Source organism: Bos javanicus, chromosome 15, assembly GCF_032452875.1.
Source record: "Bos javanicus breed banteng chromosome 15, ARS-OSU_banteng_1.0, whole genome shotgun sequence".
In the NCBI taxonomy this organism is placed as follows: Eukaryota; Metazoa; Chordata; class Mammalia; order Artiodactyla; family Bovidae; genus Bos; species Bos javanicus.
In genome coordinates this window covers 50,388,558-50,408,613 of record NC_083882.1, presented here as the reverse complement: position 1 = coordinate 50,408,613, position 20,056 = coordinate 50,388,558, and the positions used below count along the sequence as shown (strand labels likewise).

The 20,056-nt window shown below is 39.4% G+C and overlaps 2 protein-coding genes across 2 annotated transcripts in view; one reads left to right on the top strand and one right to left on the bottom strand.

The window, feature by feature from the left end:
- The window catches only part of LOC133226772 (olfactory receptor 51F1-like), a 460,311-nt gene that overhangs the window by 137,742 nt on the left and 302,513 nt on the right, over positions 1-20,056 (bottom strand). The gene's annotated exons all lie outside the window — the stretch shown is intronic.
- LOC133261565 (olfactory receptor 51H1-like) lies at positions 11,388-12,344 on the top strand. Its single transcript, XM_061440020.1, has one exon. The coding sequence runs from the start codon at positions 11,388-11,390 to the stop codon at positions 12,342-12,344; it is 957 nt and encodes a 318-aa protein (XP_061296004.1).

Below are 20,056 nucleotides of genomic sequence, written 5' to 3'. Positions count from 1 at the left end.
ATAGAAAGATTCAGTAAATGTCATTTTTGCCCGCTGCCAATGTTGTTTTAGAAACATACCACTGAGAGGAATGATCCACTCTAGGTTTTATTGCACATCCTTAGATTTATTATACACCAATACAAGAGTGAGCAAATATGTTGGTATACATGATTGGTAATTTTTCTAGTTCCCTACTAGCTAATATCCCCTGAAATATGTATGGCAATGGAATTCAATATTTCTGCTCATAAAAGAGCTTCTCTTAAGCTAAGAGAGCTTCATGATGGAAAGGGCAAACCAGACTCAGTCTGCATGCTCCCCAATTTATTGTTAGCTATTGGTTGGGGATCACTATCGTACCCTAGATCCCTGCAGGTAGTCTCCTTCATCTTCAAAGCCAGCAATGACACGTGGGCATTCATGACAAAAGTTCCCAGGACATTAGGAATACAACAGGAACTTTCCTAATTTCATAAAGGACATCTGCAGAAAGCTTCCTGTAACATCTTTCTTAATGATGAAAGACTTATGCTTTTTCTTTGAGATTAGGAAAAAAAGGCAAGAGCCTATCTTTCAACACTCTTATACAACATTGTACCAAAAGTCTTAGTCAGTGAAAGTAGAAAAGAAAAACAAAAAGAAGATGGAGACATATTGATATAGATTGAAATGAAAGAAATTGAACTGTCTGTTCACAAATAGCATGAGAGTCTATGCAGAAAGTTCCAAGAAATCTACAAAATGCTCTTAGAATTTAAAGGTGATCTTGGCAAGATCATAGGAAACAAGGTCAGTATACAAAATCTGTGATATTTCTATACCTTAGCAATGGATAATTGGAAATTGGAAATTTTTTAAAGTACCGTTTAAAAAAGAACATCAAAATGAGTCATTAAGGTATATATCTAACACAATTTGTGCAAGATTATTATGCCAAAACTATAAAGAATTGCTAAAAGAAATCAAAGATGATCTAAAAATGGAGAGAATGAATTATGACTCATTATTAAGATGTCAGTTCTACCCAAGTTGTTCTAAAGATTTAATGCCATTTCAATCAAAATTCCTGCAGTTCTTTTTTGTAGATATAGACTAGCCAATTCTAAAATGTATATGAAAAGCCAAAGGAACTAATAAAGACAAAACAATTTTGAAATAGATGAGCAAATTTCAAAGGCCCACAATAAATGACTTTTAGATTTCTTAGAAAGCTACACTAATCAAGAGGATATGGTTTTTGCAAGGGGATAGATGCATAAATCAGTATCTAGAAATAAACCTACATAAGTATGTCCAGATGATTTTTGAACCAAAAAACACATAATCGTAAAAGTAAATCATGATACTATAAAACTTTTAGATGAGAACATATGAGAATGTCTTTGAAAATTTTTGTTATACAAATAATTCTTAGACACCAAAAACATAACATATAAAAGGATAAGAAAGATAAATCAGATTTCATCAAAAGATATTTTTTAATATTTGATGAAAGACATTGTTAATAGAATGAAAAGATAAGACACAGACTACGAGAAAATATTACTAACAAAGGTTTTTTATACAGGATGTATATTAAAATAAAAACATTATAAATTTAACAATAAGAAAAAAATAGTAATCCAATAAGAAATATGGACAAAAACTTCACCAAAGAAGAGGTATGCATGGCAAATAAGAAGCTCAACATTACATGTTAGTCATTGCAGAGATACAAATTAAAAGTACCATGATGAGATGCCACTATATACCTATTAGAATGATAAGAAGATAATTTGAGGTCAGAATACAAAACAGCTAGAATGTTCATAAAATGGAAATGCTACATAGCACAAATACATTGAAAAACAATTTGGTATTTTCTTAGGAAGTTAAACATATACTTAACATATGACTGGGCAATTCACTTCTAGGTATTTAACTAATAAATGAAACATGAACATATAAAATCCTATACTTGAAAGCTTACAGCAACTTTACCTATACTAAAGTTTTTTCAACTACTGAATGGGTAAACAGAACATCATCTATATCCACAGAGTGGATGTCCATACAAAGGAATACTGTACAACAATAACAGGATAAATATCAAATACATTAAGTAAAGAATTCAGTTTGAAAGATTAGTTACTGTATAATGAGCCATAATTATTGAGTTAGACAACAGATTAGTAGTTGCCTTAGGTCTTTTGATGAGTGAAGAGGTTGACTACAGGGGTGGTAGCATGAGAATGGGCTTTGGGTTGATAGAACTTCTTTGTATCTGGATTAGCGTAGTGGTTACATGACTATGGGTTTTGTGTTTGTCAAAACTCATAGAATTGTACAAAAGAAAGTGATTTTCAGTATAATTTTAAAGTGTTAGTTGCACAGTCATGCCTGACTCTTTGTGACTCTAAGGACCGTATCTTGTCAGGCTCCTCTGTCCATCAAATTCTCCAGGCAAGAATACTGGAGTGGTTTGCCATTCCCTTTTCCAGGGGATCTTCTCAACCCAGGGATCAAACCCAGGTCTCCTGTATTGCAGGCAGATTCTTTACCATCTGAGCCACCAGGAAAATCCCATAAATTTAAAAAGCATTGGAAAACTATAAACTCTTATATGAACATTTGGCAGTTTCACTTCTTTAAAATGTACCTATGTGAGGCTCATTCTTCTTTTCTTATATCTTCCCTGTCTTTTCTCCCATTTTTTCATTATAATATCTTCTTTCCTGAGTTTTCTGCTTCTTTCCTTTCTTCTTTCTTCTATCCTTCCATCCTGCCATTTTTCTATACAACAAATATTTCTTGATCAACCCTGACCATACAATATATATTAGTCCTGGGTTATGATCTGAAGGATCTGTATTTGACACATTGTAATAATCCAGTTTTTGAAAGGCCTCAGAAACATATTAAGAGTGAGTCAATAAGAAAGAATATGTTTTGGGAAAAATACACTCATGAATGCTGAAAATTATCTTGACAGTATTAAAACTGCTTAAGGATAGACAAGATGTATTATACAGGCTTACAAATTATTTCAAATGTACTTTTGGCTGTTTATGATTATGATTTTTCATATGACTTTCATAAATATCAAATTTATGTGGCAATTAAATCATTTAACTAGAGGCAGTAAGAGATCTGTCTAATTCAAATTTGGTTAGTGCTAAATACTATTAGCCTAATATTTTCTAAAGAAGCTGACAAGACATAAGAGAAAGTGATTTCTCATTCCAAGTAAAAGAAAGAAGGAACAGGGGAAAAAAAGGAGAAGCAAAGTGATTTATTTTTATGTGAATAAGAAACTTAAAATGTTACTGAGGAAGTCCACATAGCAAAAATAGAGATTCTGGAATTGTATAATATTGTTACATATGGAAAGAAAAGAGCAATAATAGAAATATTTAAGAGGTCAAATCATTGGGACTTATGATTTATTGGATGATTATATTTTCCTAAACCTTGTTACTTCACTAATTTACTAACCCAAGCCCAAATCCCCTCTGTATTGTCAATTCTTCACAAATGCATTGTATCCTTGTCTAAAAGGTACAAAGGTTGTCTGCTTTGGTCAATTCTTTGAGTCTCATATTATTTTATGAACTCCTATACATGCAGATTAAATGTTTTTCTCTTCTTAATTTGTTTTATGTCAATTTAATTATTAGGCCAGTGAAATAATCTAGAAGGGAAGAAGGGAAAATTTTCCACTCCTCCAATGGCCACCAGGCAGATAACATATTATTATCTGAAACTCATCATAAGGCTGAGTATCAGAGATGTAGATCTGAAAGGAGAGAGAGAGAGAGAGACCCAGCATCTAGAAAAGAGCCCGATGCTCAGAAAGACTGAAGGCAGGAGGAGAAGGGGAGGACAGAGGATGAGATGGTTGGATGGCCCTACCAACTCAATGGACATAAGTTTGAGCAAACTCCCGGAGATGGTGAAGGACAGGGAAGCCTGGCATGCTTCAGTCCACAGGATTGCAAAGAAGAGGGCATGACTAACCAACTGAACAATGACAAGAGACAGAGAGAGAGAGAGAGAGAGAGAGAGAGAGTCACTTCACTGGGAGTGGTGAGTGGAGAGAGAGAGAGAGAGAGAGAGAGAGAGAGAGAGAGAGAGAGAGTCACTTCACTGGGAGTGGTGAGTGGGCGTACTATTGAGCCTGGGAAGGGGCAATTTACTGAAATGTTAAGAAGGAAAGGATGGGTGTGGATGTACTTCAAGAAGTAGCTAAGAGATAAACAACAAGGATATATTGTATAGCACAGGGAACTAAAATCATTATCTTTTAGTAACTTATAATAGAGTGCAATCTGCAAAATTACTGAATTATTATGATGTACAACTGAAAGTAATATACTACTGTAAATCAACTATGCTGCTGCTGCTAAGTTGCTTCAGTCGTGTCTGACTCTGTGCGACCCCATAGACAGCAGCCCACCAGGCTCCCCCGTCCTTGGGATTCTCCAGGCAGGAACACTGGAGTGGGTTGCCATTTTTTCCATTAAATTAACTAATTAATTAAAAAGAAGTAGCTAGGAGAGGAGGACTTTTGATAAACATGGGGATAGTATCCAATCAAGGGAAAATAAACTAATTAAAAATAGATTCTCTAAATATATAGGACAATAGAGTCTGATGTATTGTATAATCAATCTTCTCTGCATTTTTAGCATTGATCTTCAAGACCCAGATAATCATCATGGCGTGATCACTGACCTAGAGCCAGACATCCTGGAATGTGAAGTCAAGTGGGCCTTAGAAAGCATCACTACAAACAAAGCTAGTGGAGGTGATAGAATTCCAGTTGAGCTATTCCAAATCCTGAAAGATGATGCTGTGAAAGTGCTGCACTCAATATGCCAGCAAATTTGGAAAACTAGCAGTGGCCACAGGACTGGAAAAGGTCAGTTTTCATTCCAATCCCAAAGAAAGGCAATGCCAAAGAATGCTCAAACTATCACACAATTGCACTCATCTCACACGCTAGTAAAGTAATGCTCAAAATTCTCCAAGCCAGGCTTAAACAATATGTGAACCATGAACTTCCTGATGTTCAAGCTGGTTTTCGAAAAGGCAGAGGAACCAGAGATCAAATTGCCAACATCCTCTGGATCATGGAAAAAGCAAGAGAGTTCCAGAAAAACATCTATTTCTGCTTTATTGACTATGCCAAAGCCTTTGACTGTGTGGATCACAATAAACTGTGGAAAATTCTGAAAGTGATGGGAATACAGACCACCTGACCTGCCTCTTGAGAAATCTGTATGCAGGTCAGGAAGCAACAGTTAGAACTGGACATGGAACAACAGACTGGTTCCAAATAGGAAAAGGAGTACATCAAGGCTGTATATTGTCACCCTGTTTATTTAACTTATATGCAGAGTACATCATGAGAAATGCTGGACTGGAAGAAACACAAGCTGGAATCAAGATTTCCGGGAGAAATACCAATAACCTCAGATATGCAGATGACACCACCCTTATGGCAGAAAGTGAAGAAGAACTCAAAAGCCTCTTGATGAAAGTGAAAGTGGAGAGTGAAAAAGTTGGCTTAAAGCTCAACATTCAGAAAACGAAGATCATGGCATCAGGTCCCACCACTTCATGGGAAATAGATGGGGAAACAGTGGAAACAGTGTCAGACTATTTTTCTGGGCTCCAAAATCACTACAGATGGTGACTGCAGCCATGAAATTAAAAGACGCTTACTCCTTGGGAGGAAAGTTATGACCAACCTAGATAGCATATTCAAAAGCAGAGACGTTATTTTGCCAACAAAGATTCGTCTAGTCAAGGCTATGGTTTTTCCTGTGGTCATGTGTGGATATGAGAGTTGGACTGTGAAGAAGGCTGAGCTCTGAAGAATTGATGCTTTTGAACTGTGGTGTTGGAGAAGACTCTTGAGAGTCCCTTGGACTGCAAGGAGATCCAACCAGTCCATTCTGAAGGAGATCAGCCCTGGGATTTCTTTGGAAGGAATGATGCTAAAGCTGAAGCTCCAGTACTTTGGCCACCTCATGCAAAGAGTTGACTCATTGGAAAAGACTCTGATGCTGGGAGGGATTGGGGGCAAGAGGAGAAGGGGACGACAGAGGATGAGATGGCTGGATGGCATCACTGACTGGATGGACGTGAGTCTGAGTGAACTCTGGGAGTTGGTGATGGACAGGGAGGCCTGGCGTGCTGCGATTCATGGGGTTGCAAAGAGTCGGACACAACTGAGCGACTGATCTGATCTGATCTGATCTGATGTTAAAAAATAAGGCTTCCCTCAGAGCTCAGTTGGTAAAGAACATGCCTGCAATGCAGGAGACTTGAGTTTGATTCCTGGGTCTGGAAGATCCCCTGGAGAAGGAAGTGGCAACCCACTCCAGTATTCTTGCCTGGAGAATCCCATGGACAGAGGAGCCTCGCAGGCTACAGTCCACAAGAGTCAGATACTTTTATTTTTATGTTAAAATAAAAAAAAAAGATAGTATCATTTGTTTGGTTTTATACTCACACTGGCAGTTTATGACAGAAAATCAGAATTCATGTGGGATGTAAATATTCAACCTGCATAAGTAACAAAAACAACAACAAAAATCTGTTACCTGAGGAGCTGGAATGAAATTATAGTGACTCAATTACTCAAAAACCCTATTTGTCAATATGGAAGAAAATTACAAATAGGAGAAAAACCGAGCTGCAAGACGAAACATTTACAGTGAGCACTGGAGTAAGGTTAAAGAGGAGGTTAAGCTATTGAAAGTAGAGCAATTTCACATGTTAACTACTTCAAAAGTATTAAAAGAATGATTATGAATTAGAGGTGAATTTCACCTGAGTTAAGGAACTCAATGGCACCCCCACTCCAGTACTCTTGCCTGGAAAATCCCCATGGATGGAGGAGCCTGGTGGGCTGCAGTCCATGGGGTCACGAAGAGTCGGACACGACTGAGCGACTTCACTTTGACTTTTCACTTTCATGCATTGGAGAAGGAAATGGCAACCCACTCCAGTGTTCTTGCCTGGAGTATCCCAGGGACGGGGGAGCCTGGTGGGATGCCATCTAGGGGGTCACACAGATTTGGACATGACTGAAGCGACTTAGCAAGGAACTCAATACTTTCAGAGTCTATAGTATTAGAAGAGTAATCTGCACTGATATTAACTTAGTCCAGGATTATCATGTATATATATATGTTCAGTGACTGAGAGCTTAGTACATAATCTTGTTCTCTATGAGCATTTCTCCCTTACCTAGTCCTGCTGTCCTCCAGGATCTAGGAAGTCCAGAATCACCTGGGGCAGTGAGGAGTCCCTGCCCTGTTATTTCTAACCTGAGTAATTTCTACAGTTAAATTCTTACTGGGCCAATTTCCAGTGTGAGCCTCCTTTCAAAGGAGTATTAAGGTCATGAGGATTATAATGGTGAAGTGTAAAGCAAATCTGATAAAATGTGATAAAATTATACAACTGATAATCCTCAGAATTAATATTAGATGTTATTATCACTATTATTAATGCTACTTATGATACTATTATTGTTATTCAGAGGCAGGTAAAGACAGTAGCATTTTCTAAAGATGATAATTGCATACTTTGGAATATTCATTGCCTCCTGCATTTATTAATGACTCCCTGAAGGGCTTCTTGCTTTCCTTTTGCACAGAGCATGATTAGTTTGGTATTGAAAACTGAAAAATTCAGGTGAATTATGAAGAAAAATTTATTCATTAGAGAATCATTTCAACTTTAGAACCATATTTCTTTGGGAAAGTTTTATTAGTTTTGCTGTGTTTTGAGAAAAATAAAGGCAAGTATTATTCATTTCAGGGCATGGAAGAGTGAGGCGCCCAAGATGGCTCTAAGAGAATGTGACTGAATACTGGCCAGCCTCTGAATCCTCCACCCCAAATACACACACACACATGCACTTTTTGAAAATATCCTCAATACTATCTCATTTTTCAGACATGAGAATCTAGGGCTTGATTTCACAATCCTGGAGAGACCTCTTCAATCTTGGGAGCCCCAGGGAACAACCCTGTTTACTGATCTGTGAAACTCTCCGTGGTCTGGTATGGGGAGGAGTTTGGGAGCAGCTCAGGAGATAAAAATCTTCATGTGAGTAGAAATGGTTTTGCCAAGTGAGCCTCAGGCAGCTGGAGAATCCTTTTCCAGCTAGGGGTACCCTAAGCAACAAGGTAGGTTTTAGAGCAAAATCAGAGGCTAAAGTTGTGCTATCAACAGAATATCTTAAGATAATATTACTAAAGTTTCCAATTGTCCCCCAACCACTTTCTAGTACTTAGTGAAATGGAAGTGTTTTTGTTTTTCTGCTGTTACACAATAGAGAAATTTTGCAATTTTATTGTCCACTAGTCAATCAAAGATCTCTAATGAGATCATATAACTTGTGGCAGCCTATGGGGCAGATATAAAACACTTACACAATCTTTTTCCATAAATGAGGCAGCTTCCATGGTCAGTAATGGCACCCCACTCCAGTGCTCTTGCCTGGAAAATCCCATGGATGGAGGAGCCTGGTAGGCTGCAGGCCATGAGGCCGCTAAGAGTCGGAAACGACTGAGCGACTTCACTTTCACTTTTCACTTTCGCGCATTGGAGAAGGAAATGGCAACCCACTCCAGTGTTCCTGCCTGGAGAATCCCAGGGATAGGGGAGCCTGGTGGGCTGCCGTCTATGGGGTCACACAGAGTCAGACACGACTGAAGCGACTTAGCAGCAGCAGCAGCAGCAGCAGAGGGTCAGGTTAGGTGAAACTTTCAGAAGAACTTGGGATCTAAGAAACTGATCTTCACCTGTTTAGTACATCCTGGGAAATATAATTATGTACAAAATCAAGGACACATTTTAAGGAATAAGCAACCTAGCCAAGAGATGCCTTTTTAACTTTGTGTTTGCTAGCTAAACCCTCAAGCTTCCAGTATATTTAGTTACAACTTTCTTTCCCTCCTTTTCTCATCTGTTTTTCTTTTTTTTTTTTCCCCACTGACTATGTGTTCAACTCAGGGCAAGTTATTTTCTTTATCTATGCTTCAATTTCTTTAATAGTAAAATGTGAAATAGTTCAACATTTACTTCTGCTCTTCTTTGTGTGTGTAAATCACTTCAGTCATGTCCAAATCTGTGCGGCCCTATGGACTTAGGCCCACCAGGTTCCTCAGTCCATGGGTTTCTCAAGGTAAGAATACTGGAGTGGGTTGCCATACTCTCTTCCAGGTGATCTTTTCAACCCAGGGATCAAACCCACATCTCCTATGTCTCCTGCTTTGGCAGGTGGGCTCTTTGCCACTAGTGCCACCTGGGAAGTGCCTGCTGTTCTTTGGATTTATGCTTTTCTTTTTTCATTCCTTTTCTCACCTTCTTTCTCTCATCTTATATTCTATTCCTTTCATTTACCTCTTAAAAATTCCTTTAATTTCCATTCTATTACAATTATTTGAAAAACTTAATAAATATTTTCTTTCTCAAAAGTCCAAAAACAAAAAACTAAAATAAGTTTGTTGAAAGAGTAGAAAATATATGCTATCTAAAAAGCCAGAGTCTTTTGAACAAAATGCTAGCTTTCTTTCATAGGAGCAATGGAAAAATGAATGAAAAAAATAAAAGACATGAATATTTTACAGAAACAGAGGATATTCCCTAAATAAGGCTGGGGGAATCTGTGTCAGAAATCTTTCAAAGAAGATCTTTGAGGAGAGAGATTTTAAAACTCTACAATATGTTTTTGATTCATCAGGAGTATGCATCAGTCAGAGATGTATGCATAGCCTGGGGTTCAGACACATGTTTGCAGAGTTAGAGGGTAAATTATTCAAAGACTATAAAAGACACAAAATTAAATGTGATTCTTGCTGATAGAAGAGCATCTGTCAATTTCACTTCCATCAGCTGCAAAGATCTCTGGCTGAAAAATCCAAATCAGAGAGACAAAACAAAAAACGAGAGGAAAAAAAAAACCTGGGACGACCCAGAGGGATGGTATGGGGAGGGAGGAGGGAGGAGGGTTCAGGATGGGGAACACATGTATACCTGTGGTGGATTCATTTTGATATTTGGCAAAACTAATACAATTATGTAAAGTTTAAAAATAAAATAAAATTTTAAAAAAACTCAATATCAACACTGATATTGAGAACATGTGAAGATAACTTTTTTATTCCAAGTTCTCATAATTAAAAGCACATATTTTGCTTTTTTATGAATGGAAAGATCTTTTGTAACCTTGACACTGCCCTTTAGCATAGGCATTATTGTCCGTGTGCTACGTATATAATGCCATATATGAGGAGCAAGGGAAAACAGAATCTGATTAGATGTGTGGATCTGGAGTTTACATCACCTTGCCTTTAGTCACCTTGGTTCTCTTCAATTGATGAAGGCATCTGATGTGCATCTTAAGGTTGAGAGAGCTTCTCAAGGAGAGTATGCAGTACCTCTATCTGGCATTCATGTCTAAAGTTGAATGACCCCATCAGGAGGCATTTTAGAAAAAACATAGTTACTGATTCCGGAAATATCAGCATGTTTCTTCCAGATCTCTACTAGGACCTCTATACTGGTTCTCTGAGAGTGTAAATGGCATTATGTGAATGATCACTGTGCCTTTAGTAATACAATTTCCAGATGATCCTGATTCTAAAAAAGGCTTCAGAGGAGCCTCACTTCCTTTTGGACAAAATGAGTTAGTCTTAAAAAAGAATTGCTGCTGTTGCTTTCCTAAATATAACTTACTCCCCTTTCTAGATTTCATTAGATTAGAGATGACAAATACATTTCATTTTCTATGATCAGAAGTTGCTGTCTGAGGTTCCTGGGTTGAGAATGATGGAGTCCACATCCAGGCTCAGGGGAAATGAAGGTGGTCATGCTCAGATGCAAGCACAGGCATGTGCCCTGGGCATGTCCATCCCTGCCTTACATACAAGACCGTTTGCCTTCATGAGAGTTCCAGTACTGGGAATAAGGAGAGTGATGGGTGGAAATGACATCCTTTGTGAGCAGTCAACTAATTTTTTTTTATACTGATTCTGTCTTAGTTATTGTGTCCTCAGCCTCTTACTCAACAGCTTGTAAGATATGGATGAGAAAGAGGGAGAAATGGACTGGAGAAGGCAAAATATGTTATCTAATGCAGTGTGTTTTAAACTGAATGTGACTTATTTGACTTGGTGAAACTTTATCATTGGGACAGTAGAAGTTTCCTCCACAGGATATATCTTGGAGAAGTAATTTCAGGGACTCAGCCCTCCCTTAAACTCTCTCTCACCCGTGTAAAAATAAAATGGTTCTGCTCTGAGGAAGATCAGATTCTAATATATTGTTAATACTTGTCACTGCATTCTTAGGAAGACACACATCAGGATCTCAAAATTTCCCTCCTGTGTTACATTGACTTCATGGCAGATAATAACCACTCTCACTTCCAACACCTCTACTTTGTCTTAACTGGAATTCCAGGGCTTGAACTAAAGTATTACTGGATGGCATTCCCACTGGGGGCTATATATGTCATTGCCCTCTTTGGCAATGGTGTCATCATCTCTACCATCAAGTCCGAATTGTCCCTGCACATCCCCATGTATTACTTTCTGTGTATGCTGGCACTGGCAGACACGGGACTTGCCCTTTGTACTATGCCCTCCATGCTAGGCATATTTTGGTTTAACTACAAGTCCATTGCCTTTGATGCCTGCCTTGTTCAGATGTACTTCATCCATACCTTCTCAGCCATTGAATCTGGCGTGCTGGTGGCCATGGCCTTTGATCGGGTTGTGGCAATCTGGAAACCCCTCAGGTACGGCACCATCCTCACCAATGGCGTGGTCTTCAGAACAGGGGCAGTCATCTTGACAAGGGCCATCTGTGTGGTCTTCCCGGTGCCTTTCCTCATCAAGCGGCTCCCCTTCTACCGCTCCAATATCCTCTCCCACTCCTTCTGCCTCCACCAAGATGTCATGAGCCTTGCTTGTGCCAGCACCCAGGTCAACAGTCTCTATGGCCTCATTGCGGTTATCTTCACCAAGGGTTCTGACTCCCTCTCCATCCTCCTCTCCTATGCATTCCTACTTCGAACAGTGATGGCCATTGCCTCAGGGGAGGGCCAGCTGAAGGCACTCAACACCTGTGTTTCCCACATCTGTGCTGTTCTCATTTTCTACGTGCCGCTCATTGGGGTGTCTGTCATTCACCGTTTTGGAAAGCACATTTCACCACTGACCCATGCCCTCATGGCTAATGCCTATCTTCTTATACCCCCTGTGCTAAACCCCATCGTCTATACTATGAAGACCAAAGAGATACAGAGGAAACTCATCCAGATGTTTGTTGCAGCCAAGGTCACTGCAGAGGGTTAGTGTCTGCCAGTTTAAGAGAGGAAAAATCTCTTCTGTAAAGGCTCAATTATGACTAGGAAAAAATAGTTTTTATTTTTTCACATTTTCAGTGTGATTTGAATTGGGCAGAGATAGTTCCCTGCTCTCAGAACATACTTTCCTCTTCCTGCACCAAATCATCCTTTGTGCAGTATATAAAGAGTGGCATTTATAAGAACCATTCCATGCACTTTCCTTTGGCCTTGCGTTAGAGTTGGCCCATAACAAATGAAAGGGGAATATTACTAATTCCATTCTGTAATAACTCTTCTGAGCAGAAATAAGCCACAATCTTAATGTCTTTTAAATTAAAGATAATTGAGTTGATTTAACATTCTAGATCAAGAGTTAGGAATGGCCTCTATTAGCTTAATAGGGGAGAAATGAACTATACTCATTAAATAATAAGAGAACACCTGGGGATAATACATTGTTAAATAAAACATGGATTAGAAAGATGGCTAAATTTTAGGATTAAGAATATAAATGTATACAATTGAGCAGGGGCCAACCATATTGTATAACTTAAGATCAATAGATGAAGGGTGAGCTTTAACTCTTCCATGTGTGACACTGGATGTTCCCTTCCCTACCTCTAATGGCAATTTCTTCATTTTGAAGCTGGAAATATTATCACTTAACAACCAGTGTGGTAATGAAATTAAATTTAATGATATAAGGACAAGTATTTGTAAACTATGAAGGGTTGTGCAACTATAGGAAGTGTTCAAGAATATTGAATGTAAGACAATAGAAGTACTTATAGACTGTCCACGAAGCAAAAGACAACACCAGAGCCTTTTACATGTGTCATGTTGGATAACTGCAGCATCCCTATGGGGGACAGTGTTGTACGCTGTTCCCAAAGCAGTTCATGTGTTGGCCAAGGCTCAGTCAGGCAGATTTTCTGGGGACTGTTGAACTAGCTATATTGTGTGAGACAGATAAAATGGGTTGGGCAGGGTGGGATGACACTCAGGGTAGAAGGTTAAAGAATTACTACAGATTTAATTTGAAGACAAAGTATCAGATTGGTCAAAATGTTCCTTTGGGATTATCCTTAAGATGTTATGGAAAAACCCAAATAAACATTTTGGCCAACTCAATATATGAAGAAGAAGAACAAAAGCACGCATATACAATGTATATTAATGAGCGACTTACATTCTTTTACATGAGCCACATGACTTTTGCTCAAGTTTTTATTTGATCTTTAAAATCTAACACAAAAGATTCTTTGGGTCTTTCATGGTATGTAGTTACCTGTTACTCAAATCAGTAGCTACTTTAGAAGTCTGTCAGAACAGACACTAGCCTAGCTAAGACAAATTTAATAATACTGTGTACAAGAAAGCTTCAGTTCAGTTCAGTCACTCAGTTGTGTCTGACTCTTTGCAACCCCATGAATCACAGCACGCCAGGCCTCCCTGTCCATCAACAACTCCTGGAGTTCACTCAGACTCACATCCATCGAGTCAGTGATGCCATCCAACCATCTCATCCTCTGTCGTCCCCTTCTCCTCCTGCCCCCAATTCCTCCTAGCATCAGAGTCTTTTCCAATGAGTCAATTCGTCACATGAGGTGGCCAAAGTACTGGACTTTCAGCTTTAGCATCATTCCTTCCAAAGAAATCCCAGGGCTGATCTCCTTCTGAATGGACTGGTTGGATCTCCTTGCAGTCCAAGGGACTCTCAAGAGTCTTCTCCAACACCACAGTTCAAAAGCATCAATTCTTCTGCACTCAGCTTTCTTCACAGTCCAACTCTCACATCCATACATGACCACTAGAAAAACCATAGCCTTGATTAGACGGACCTTTGTTGGCAAAGTAATGTCTCTGCTTTTGAATATGCTCTCTAGGTTGGTCATAACTTTTCTTCCAAGGAGTAAGTGTCTTTTAATTTCATGGCTGCAGTCACCATCTGCAGTGATTTTGGAGCCCAAAAAGATAAAGTCTTACACTGTTTCCTGATCTCTTTCCCATGAAGTGATGGGACCAGATGCCATTATCTTCGTTTTCTGAATGTTGAGCTTTAAGTCAAAATTTTCACTCTCCTCTTTCACTTTCATCAAGAGGCTTTTGAGTTCCTCTTCACTTTCTGCCATAAGGGTGGTGTCATCTGCATATCTGAGGTTATTGATATTTCTCCCAGCAATCCTGATTCCAGCTTGTGCTTCTTCCAGCCCAGCGTTTCTCATGATGTACTCTGCATATAAGTTAAATAAGCAGGGTGACAATATACAGCCTTGACATACTCCTTTTCCTATTTGGAACCAGTCTGTTGTTCCATGTCCAGTTCTAACTGTTGCTTCCTGACCTGTATATAGGTTTCTCAAGAGGCAGGTCAGGTGGTCTGGTATTCCAATCTCTTTCAGAATTTTCCACAGTTTATTGTGACTCACACAGTCAAAGTCTTTGGCACAGTCAACAAAGCAGAAATAGATATTTTTCTGAAACTCTCTTGCTTTTTCAATGATCCAGTGGATGTTGGCAATTTGATCTCTGGTTCCTCTGCCTTTTCTAAAACCAGCTTGAACATCTGGAAGTTCACGGTTGCAGAGTTTCAAAGACTAGCAAGAAGAGATAAGAAAGCCTTCCTCAGTGATGAGTGCAAAGAAATAGAGGAAAACAACAGAATGGGAAAGACTAGAGATCTCTTCAAGAAAATTACAGATACCAAGGGAACATTTCATGCAAAGATGGGCTTGATAAAGGACAAAAATGGTATGGACCTAATAGAAGCAGAAGATATTAAGAAGAGGTGGCAAGAATACACAGAAGAACTGTACAAAAAGATCTTCATGACCCAGATAATCATGATGGTGTGATCACTCACCTAGAGCCAGACATCCTGGAATATGAAGTCAAGTGGGCCTTAGAAAGCATCACTACGAACAAAGCTAGTGGAGGTGATGGAATTCCAGCTGAGCTATTTCAAATCCTGAAAGATGATGCTGTGAAAGTTAAGAAAGCTTATTCCCATTTCAGTACTGCTTTCAGGTTCACCAGTCTTTCTGAATTAATTTTAGATAGGTTCACAATAAAAATTTTTAATTTTATAAAAAACAAAGGCATATTGCTGACATTTAATAAAATGAGTATAAAATATCATTTAAACCTTCTGGGATCTGTGGGGAGACTTGAGTCCTACTACCTCTGGAAGGGCTTGCTAAGAGTTCACCAATACTATCACAGTCCTGAGCCTGGAACAGGAGTTGCTAGGGGTTATTGTTAAGAAGAGGTTTCCCTGGTGACTTGGTAAAGAATCTCCCTCGATGCAGGAGATCTGGGTTCAATCCCTGGGTTGGGAAGATCCCTTGGAAAAGGAAATGGCAACCCACTCCACTATTCTTGCTTTGGAAATCCCACAGACAGAGGCGCCTGGAGGGCTACAGTCCATGGGGTTGCAATTAGATTTGACTTAGTGACTAAACCACCACCAATACCACTGTTAAGAAGATATGTCTCTATTTGCTTGTTCCAATATGAGAGCAAAGGTCCTAGTAGCAGTGCAGTGACAAATATCCTTGGGATGAGCAAATCTCTTTGAGGACTTTCAGCTCTTGGTTGTTTTCACTCAATGCAGTGCTTGACATTTAATTGATGCACCAAACTTCTAGATCACACTCTACATTTCAGAGACAGGTGGAAATGTTCTCCATAACTGTCGTCTTTGGTGCTGTACATACTTGAAAGCTGACCCCAGAAACAAATGTATTGGTGAAGGAGTTTTTGAGTTTCCCTCTATCTAGTTTGTGTCTCCATCACATTTCTCCTTTAAAGATGAAGATGATGATTGCCACAGCAACTGCAGCATCAGAGTAGCTCCAATTTTATCTGAAGTCTTTCATACTGGCTTCTACCTCAGCTCCCACTTCTCAAGGTCTCAGGGTCACCTTTTCTTAAGACTGCAAAAAGGTTTCATGCAATAATAGCATGAGACCAAGTCTCCTGGCTAAGAAGCTTATCTAAAACAGGTACAGGTAATAAACTTGGTCATATATTCAAGATATGTTTTTATAAGATATCTTCTTTATGATGTGAAGTGAAGTCACTCAGTCATATCCACTCTTTGCAACCCATGGACTATAGCCTACCAGCGTCCTCCCATGGGATTTTCCAGGCAAGAGTACTGGAGTGGGTTGCCATTTCCTTCTCCAGAGGATTTTCCCTACCCAGGGATCAAACCCAGATCTCCCGCATTGCAGACAGACACTTTACCATCTGAGCCACATATTGTCTCCTGTTCTGGTTATTTTCTTCCCCCTGAGAAAAGTTTCCCTCATTCCATATCACCTCCAAATTCTGAGCTGATTCATGTTTTCCATTTATAAAGCATCTATCTATCTATACGGAATGAAGCAGGGCAAAGACTAATAGAGTTTTGCCAAGAAAATGTACTGGTCATAACAAACACCCTCTTCCAACAACACAAGAGAAGACTTTATATATGGACATCACCAGATGGTCAACACCGAAATCAGATTGATTATATTCTTTGCAGCCAAAGATGGAGAAGCTCTATACAGTCAGCAAAAACAAGACCAGGAGCTGACTGTGGTTCAGAACATGAACTCCTTATTGCCAAATTCAGACTGAAATTGAAGAAAGTAGGGAAAACCACTAGACCATTCAGGTATGACCTAAATCAAATCCCTTATGATTATACAGTGGAAGTGAGAAATAGATTTAAGGGCCTAGATCTGATAGATAGAGTGCCTGATGAACTATGGAATGAGGTTCACGACATTGTACAGGAGACAGGGATCAAGACCATCCCCATGGAAAAGAAATGCAAAAAAAGCAAAATGGCTGTCTGGGGAGGCCTTACAAATAGCTGTGAAAAGAAGAGAAGTGAAAAGCAAAGGAGAAAAGGAAAGATATAAACATCTGAATGCAGAGTTCCAAAGAATAGCAAGAAGAGATAAGAAAGCCTTCTTCAGCGATCAATGCAAAGAAAGAGAGGAAAACAACAGAATGGGAAAGACTAGAGATCTCTTCAAGAAAATCAGAGATACCAAAGGAACATTTCATGCAAAGATGGGCTCAATAAAGGACAGAAATGGTATGGACCTAACTGAAGCAGATGATATTAAGAAGAGATGGCAAGAATACACAGAAGAACTGTACAAAAAAGATCTTCATGACCCAGATAATCACAATGGTGTGATCACTGACCTCGAGCCAGACATCATGGAATGTGAACTCAAGTGGGCCTTAGAAAGCATCACCTCAAACAAAGCTAGTGGAGGTGATGGAATTCCAGTTGAGCTATTCCAAATCCTGAAAGATGATGCTGTGAAAGTGCTACACTCAATATGCCAGCAAATTTGGAAAACTCAGCAGTGGCCACAGGACTGGAAAAGGTCAGTTTTCATTCCAATCCCAAAGAAAAGCAATGCCAAAGAATGATCAAACTACTGCACAATTGCACTCATCTCACATGCTAGTAAAGTAATGCTCAAAATTCTCCAGGCCAGGCTTCAGCAATATGTGAACCATGAACTTCCTGATGTTCAAGCTGGTTCTAGAAAAGGCAGAGGAACCAGAGATCAAATTGCCAACATCTGCTGGATCATGGAAAAAGCAAGAGAGTTCCAGAAAAACATCTATTTCTGCTTTATTGACTATGCCAAAGTATTTGACTGTGTGGATCATAATAAACTGTGGGAAATTCTTGAAAAGATGGGAATACCAGACCACCTGACCTGCCTCTTGAGAAACCTATATGCAGGTCAGGAAGCAACAGTTAGAACTGGACATGGAACAACAGACTGGTTCCAAATAGGAAAAGGAGTACGTCAAGGCTGGATATTGTCACCCTGTTTATTTAACTTATATGCAGAGTACATCATGAGAAACTCTGGACTGGAAGAAACACAAGCCGGAATCAAGATTGCCGGGAGAAATATCAGTAACCTCAGATATGCAGATGACACCACCCTTATGGCAGAAAGTGAAGAAGAACTCAAAAGCCTCTTGATGAAAGTAAAAATGGAGAGTGAAAAAGTTGGCTTAAAGCTCAACATTCAGAAAACGAAGATCATGGCATCTGGTCCCATCACTTCATGGGAAAGAGATCGGGAAACAGTGGAAACAGTGTCAGACTTTATTTTGGGGGCTCCAAAATCACTGCAGATGGTGACTGCACCCATGAAATTAAAAGATGCTTACTCCTTGGAAGGAAAGTTATGACCAACCTAGATAGCATATTCAAAAGCAGAGACATTACTTTGCCAACAAAAGTCCGTCTAGTCAAGGCTATGGTTTTTCCTGTGGTCATGTATGGATGTGAGAGTTGGACTGTGAAGAAGGCTGAGCACCGAAGAATTGATGCTTTTGAACTGTGGTGTTGAAGAAGACTCTTGAGAGTCCCTTGGACTGCAAGGAGATCCAACCAGTCCATTCTGAAGGAGATCAGCCCTGGGATTTCTTTGGAAGGAATGATGCTAAAGCTGAAAGTCCAGTACTTTGGCCATCTCATGTGAAGAGTTGACTCAGTGGAAAAGAATCTGATGCTGAGAGGGATTGGGGGCAAGAGGAGAAGGGGACGACAGAGGATGAGATGGCTGGATGGCATCTCTGATTCAATGGACATGAGTTTGAGCAAACTCTGGGAGTTGGTGATGGACAGGGAGGCCTGGCGTGCCACAGTCCATGGGGTCACAAAGAATCGGACACAACTGAGCCACTGAACTGAACTGACCTGAAATAACTTTTCAATAATATTGATTACTAACATCTCTTACACATCACATCTTAGGATCACTGGTTCTTTCCCTCTACCTCAAGTTTTCTTGTAAGTCTAGAAAACCCTGAGACATGTGTCAAGTCTCAATTTACAGGTTTTAGAATCAACGGATCTAAACATGAATCAAGTTCTTCCACTTAGAAGCTGTATGATTTTGAGTAAGTTACTTAACTTCTTTAAACCTCATTTCCTCATGTATAAAATGTGATAACATTATTCTCAAAGATTGTTGGGAGAATTCACTGAGAGAATATATAAAGGCAATTAAAACTACTAGTATAGCAAATTAAATGTGATGTTGTAATGTAATACCTACTTGACTTGTATACATATTTCCTTGCAGAGAAATATGCCAGAAACTGTGCAGAAAGTTGGTGCCTTTTTCTCTGTGTCTTCAGGGACCAGAAGGCTTCCCAGGTGGAACAGTGGTAAAGAATCTGCCTGCCAGTGCAGGAGATTCAGGAGACTTGGGTTTGATCCCTGGATTAGGAAAACTCCCCTGGAACAGGGAATGGCAATCCACTCCAGTATTCTTGCCTGGAAAATTCCATGGACCAAGGAGCCTGGTGGACTACAGTTCATGGGGTCACATCCAAAGAGTTGGATACAACTGAGTGATTGAACCCACATGCAGGGTCCAGCTTCACGACTGGCATTTCATTAGTGTTAAATGTACATCTGTTTAATAAGTCATCCCTCTAGCAACTTGACGGTGTAATGATTAACAAAATACATACAGCAGGTATGAGCTTCAGTGCAGACACATCACCTTTGACATACTCATTCCCACACATGGGTACCCTGCTTTCTTAAACTTCCCAGTGCTGCAAGTGTTCACTTGTCCTTATACAAAGCATGGCAGTACTTTTACTTGATAAAATTTTGCTGGGTCCTTTGTACACAGCAAAATAGAGTTCACTTCTGCTGGGTTTAAAGCGTAA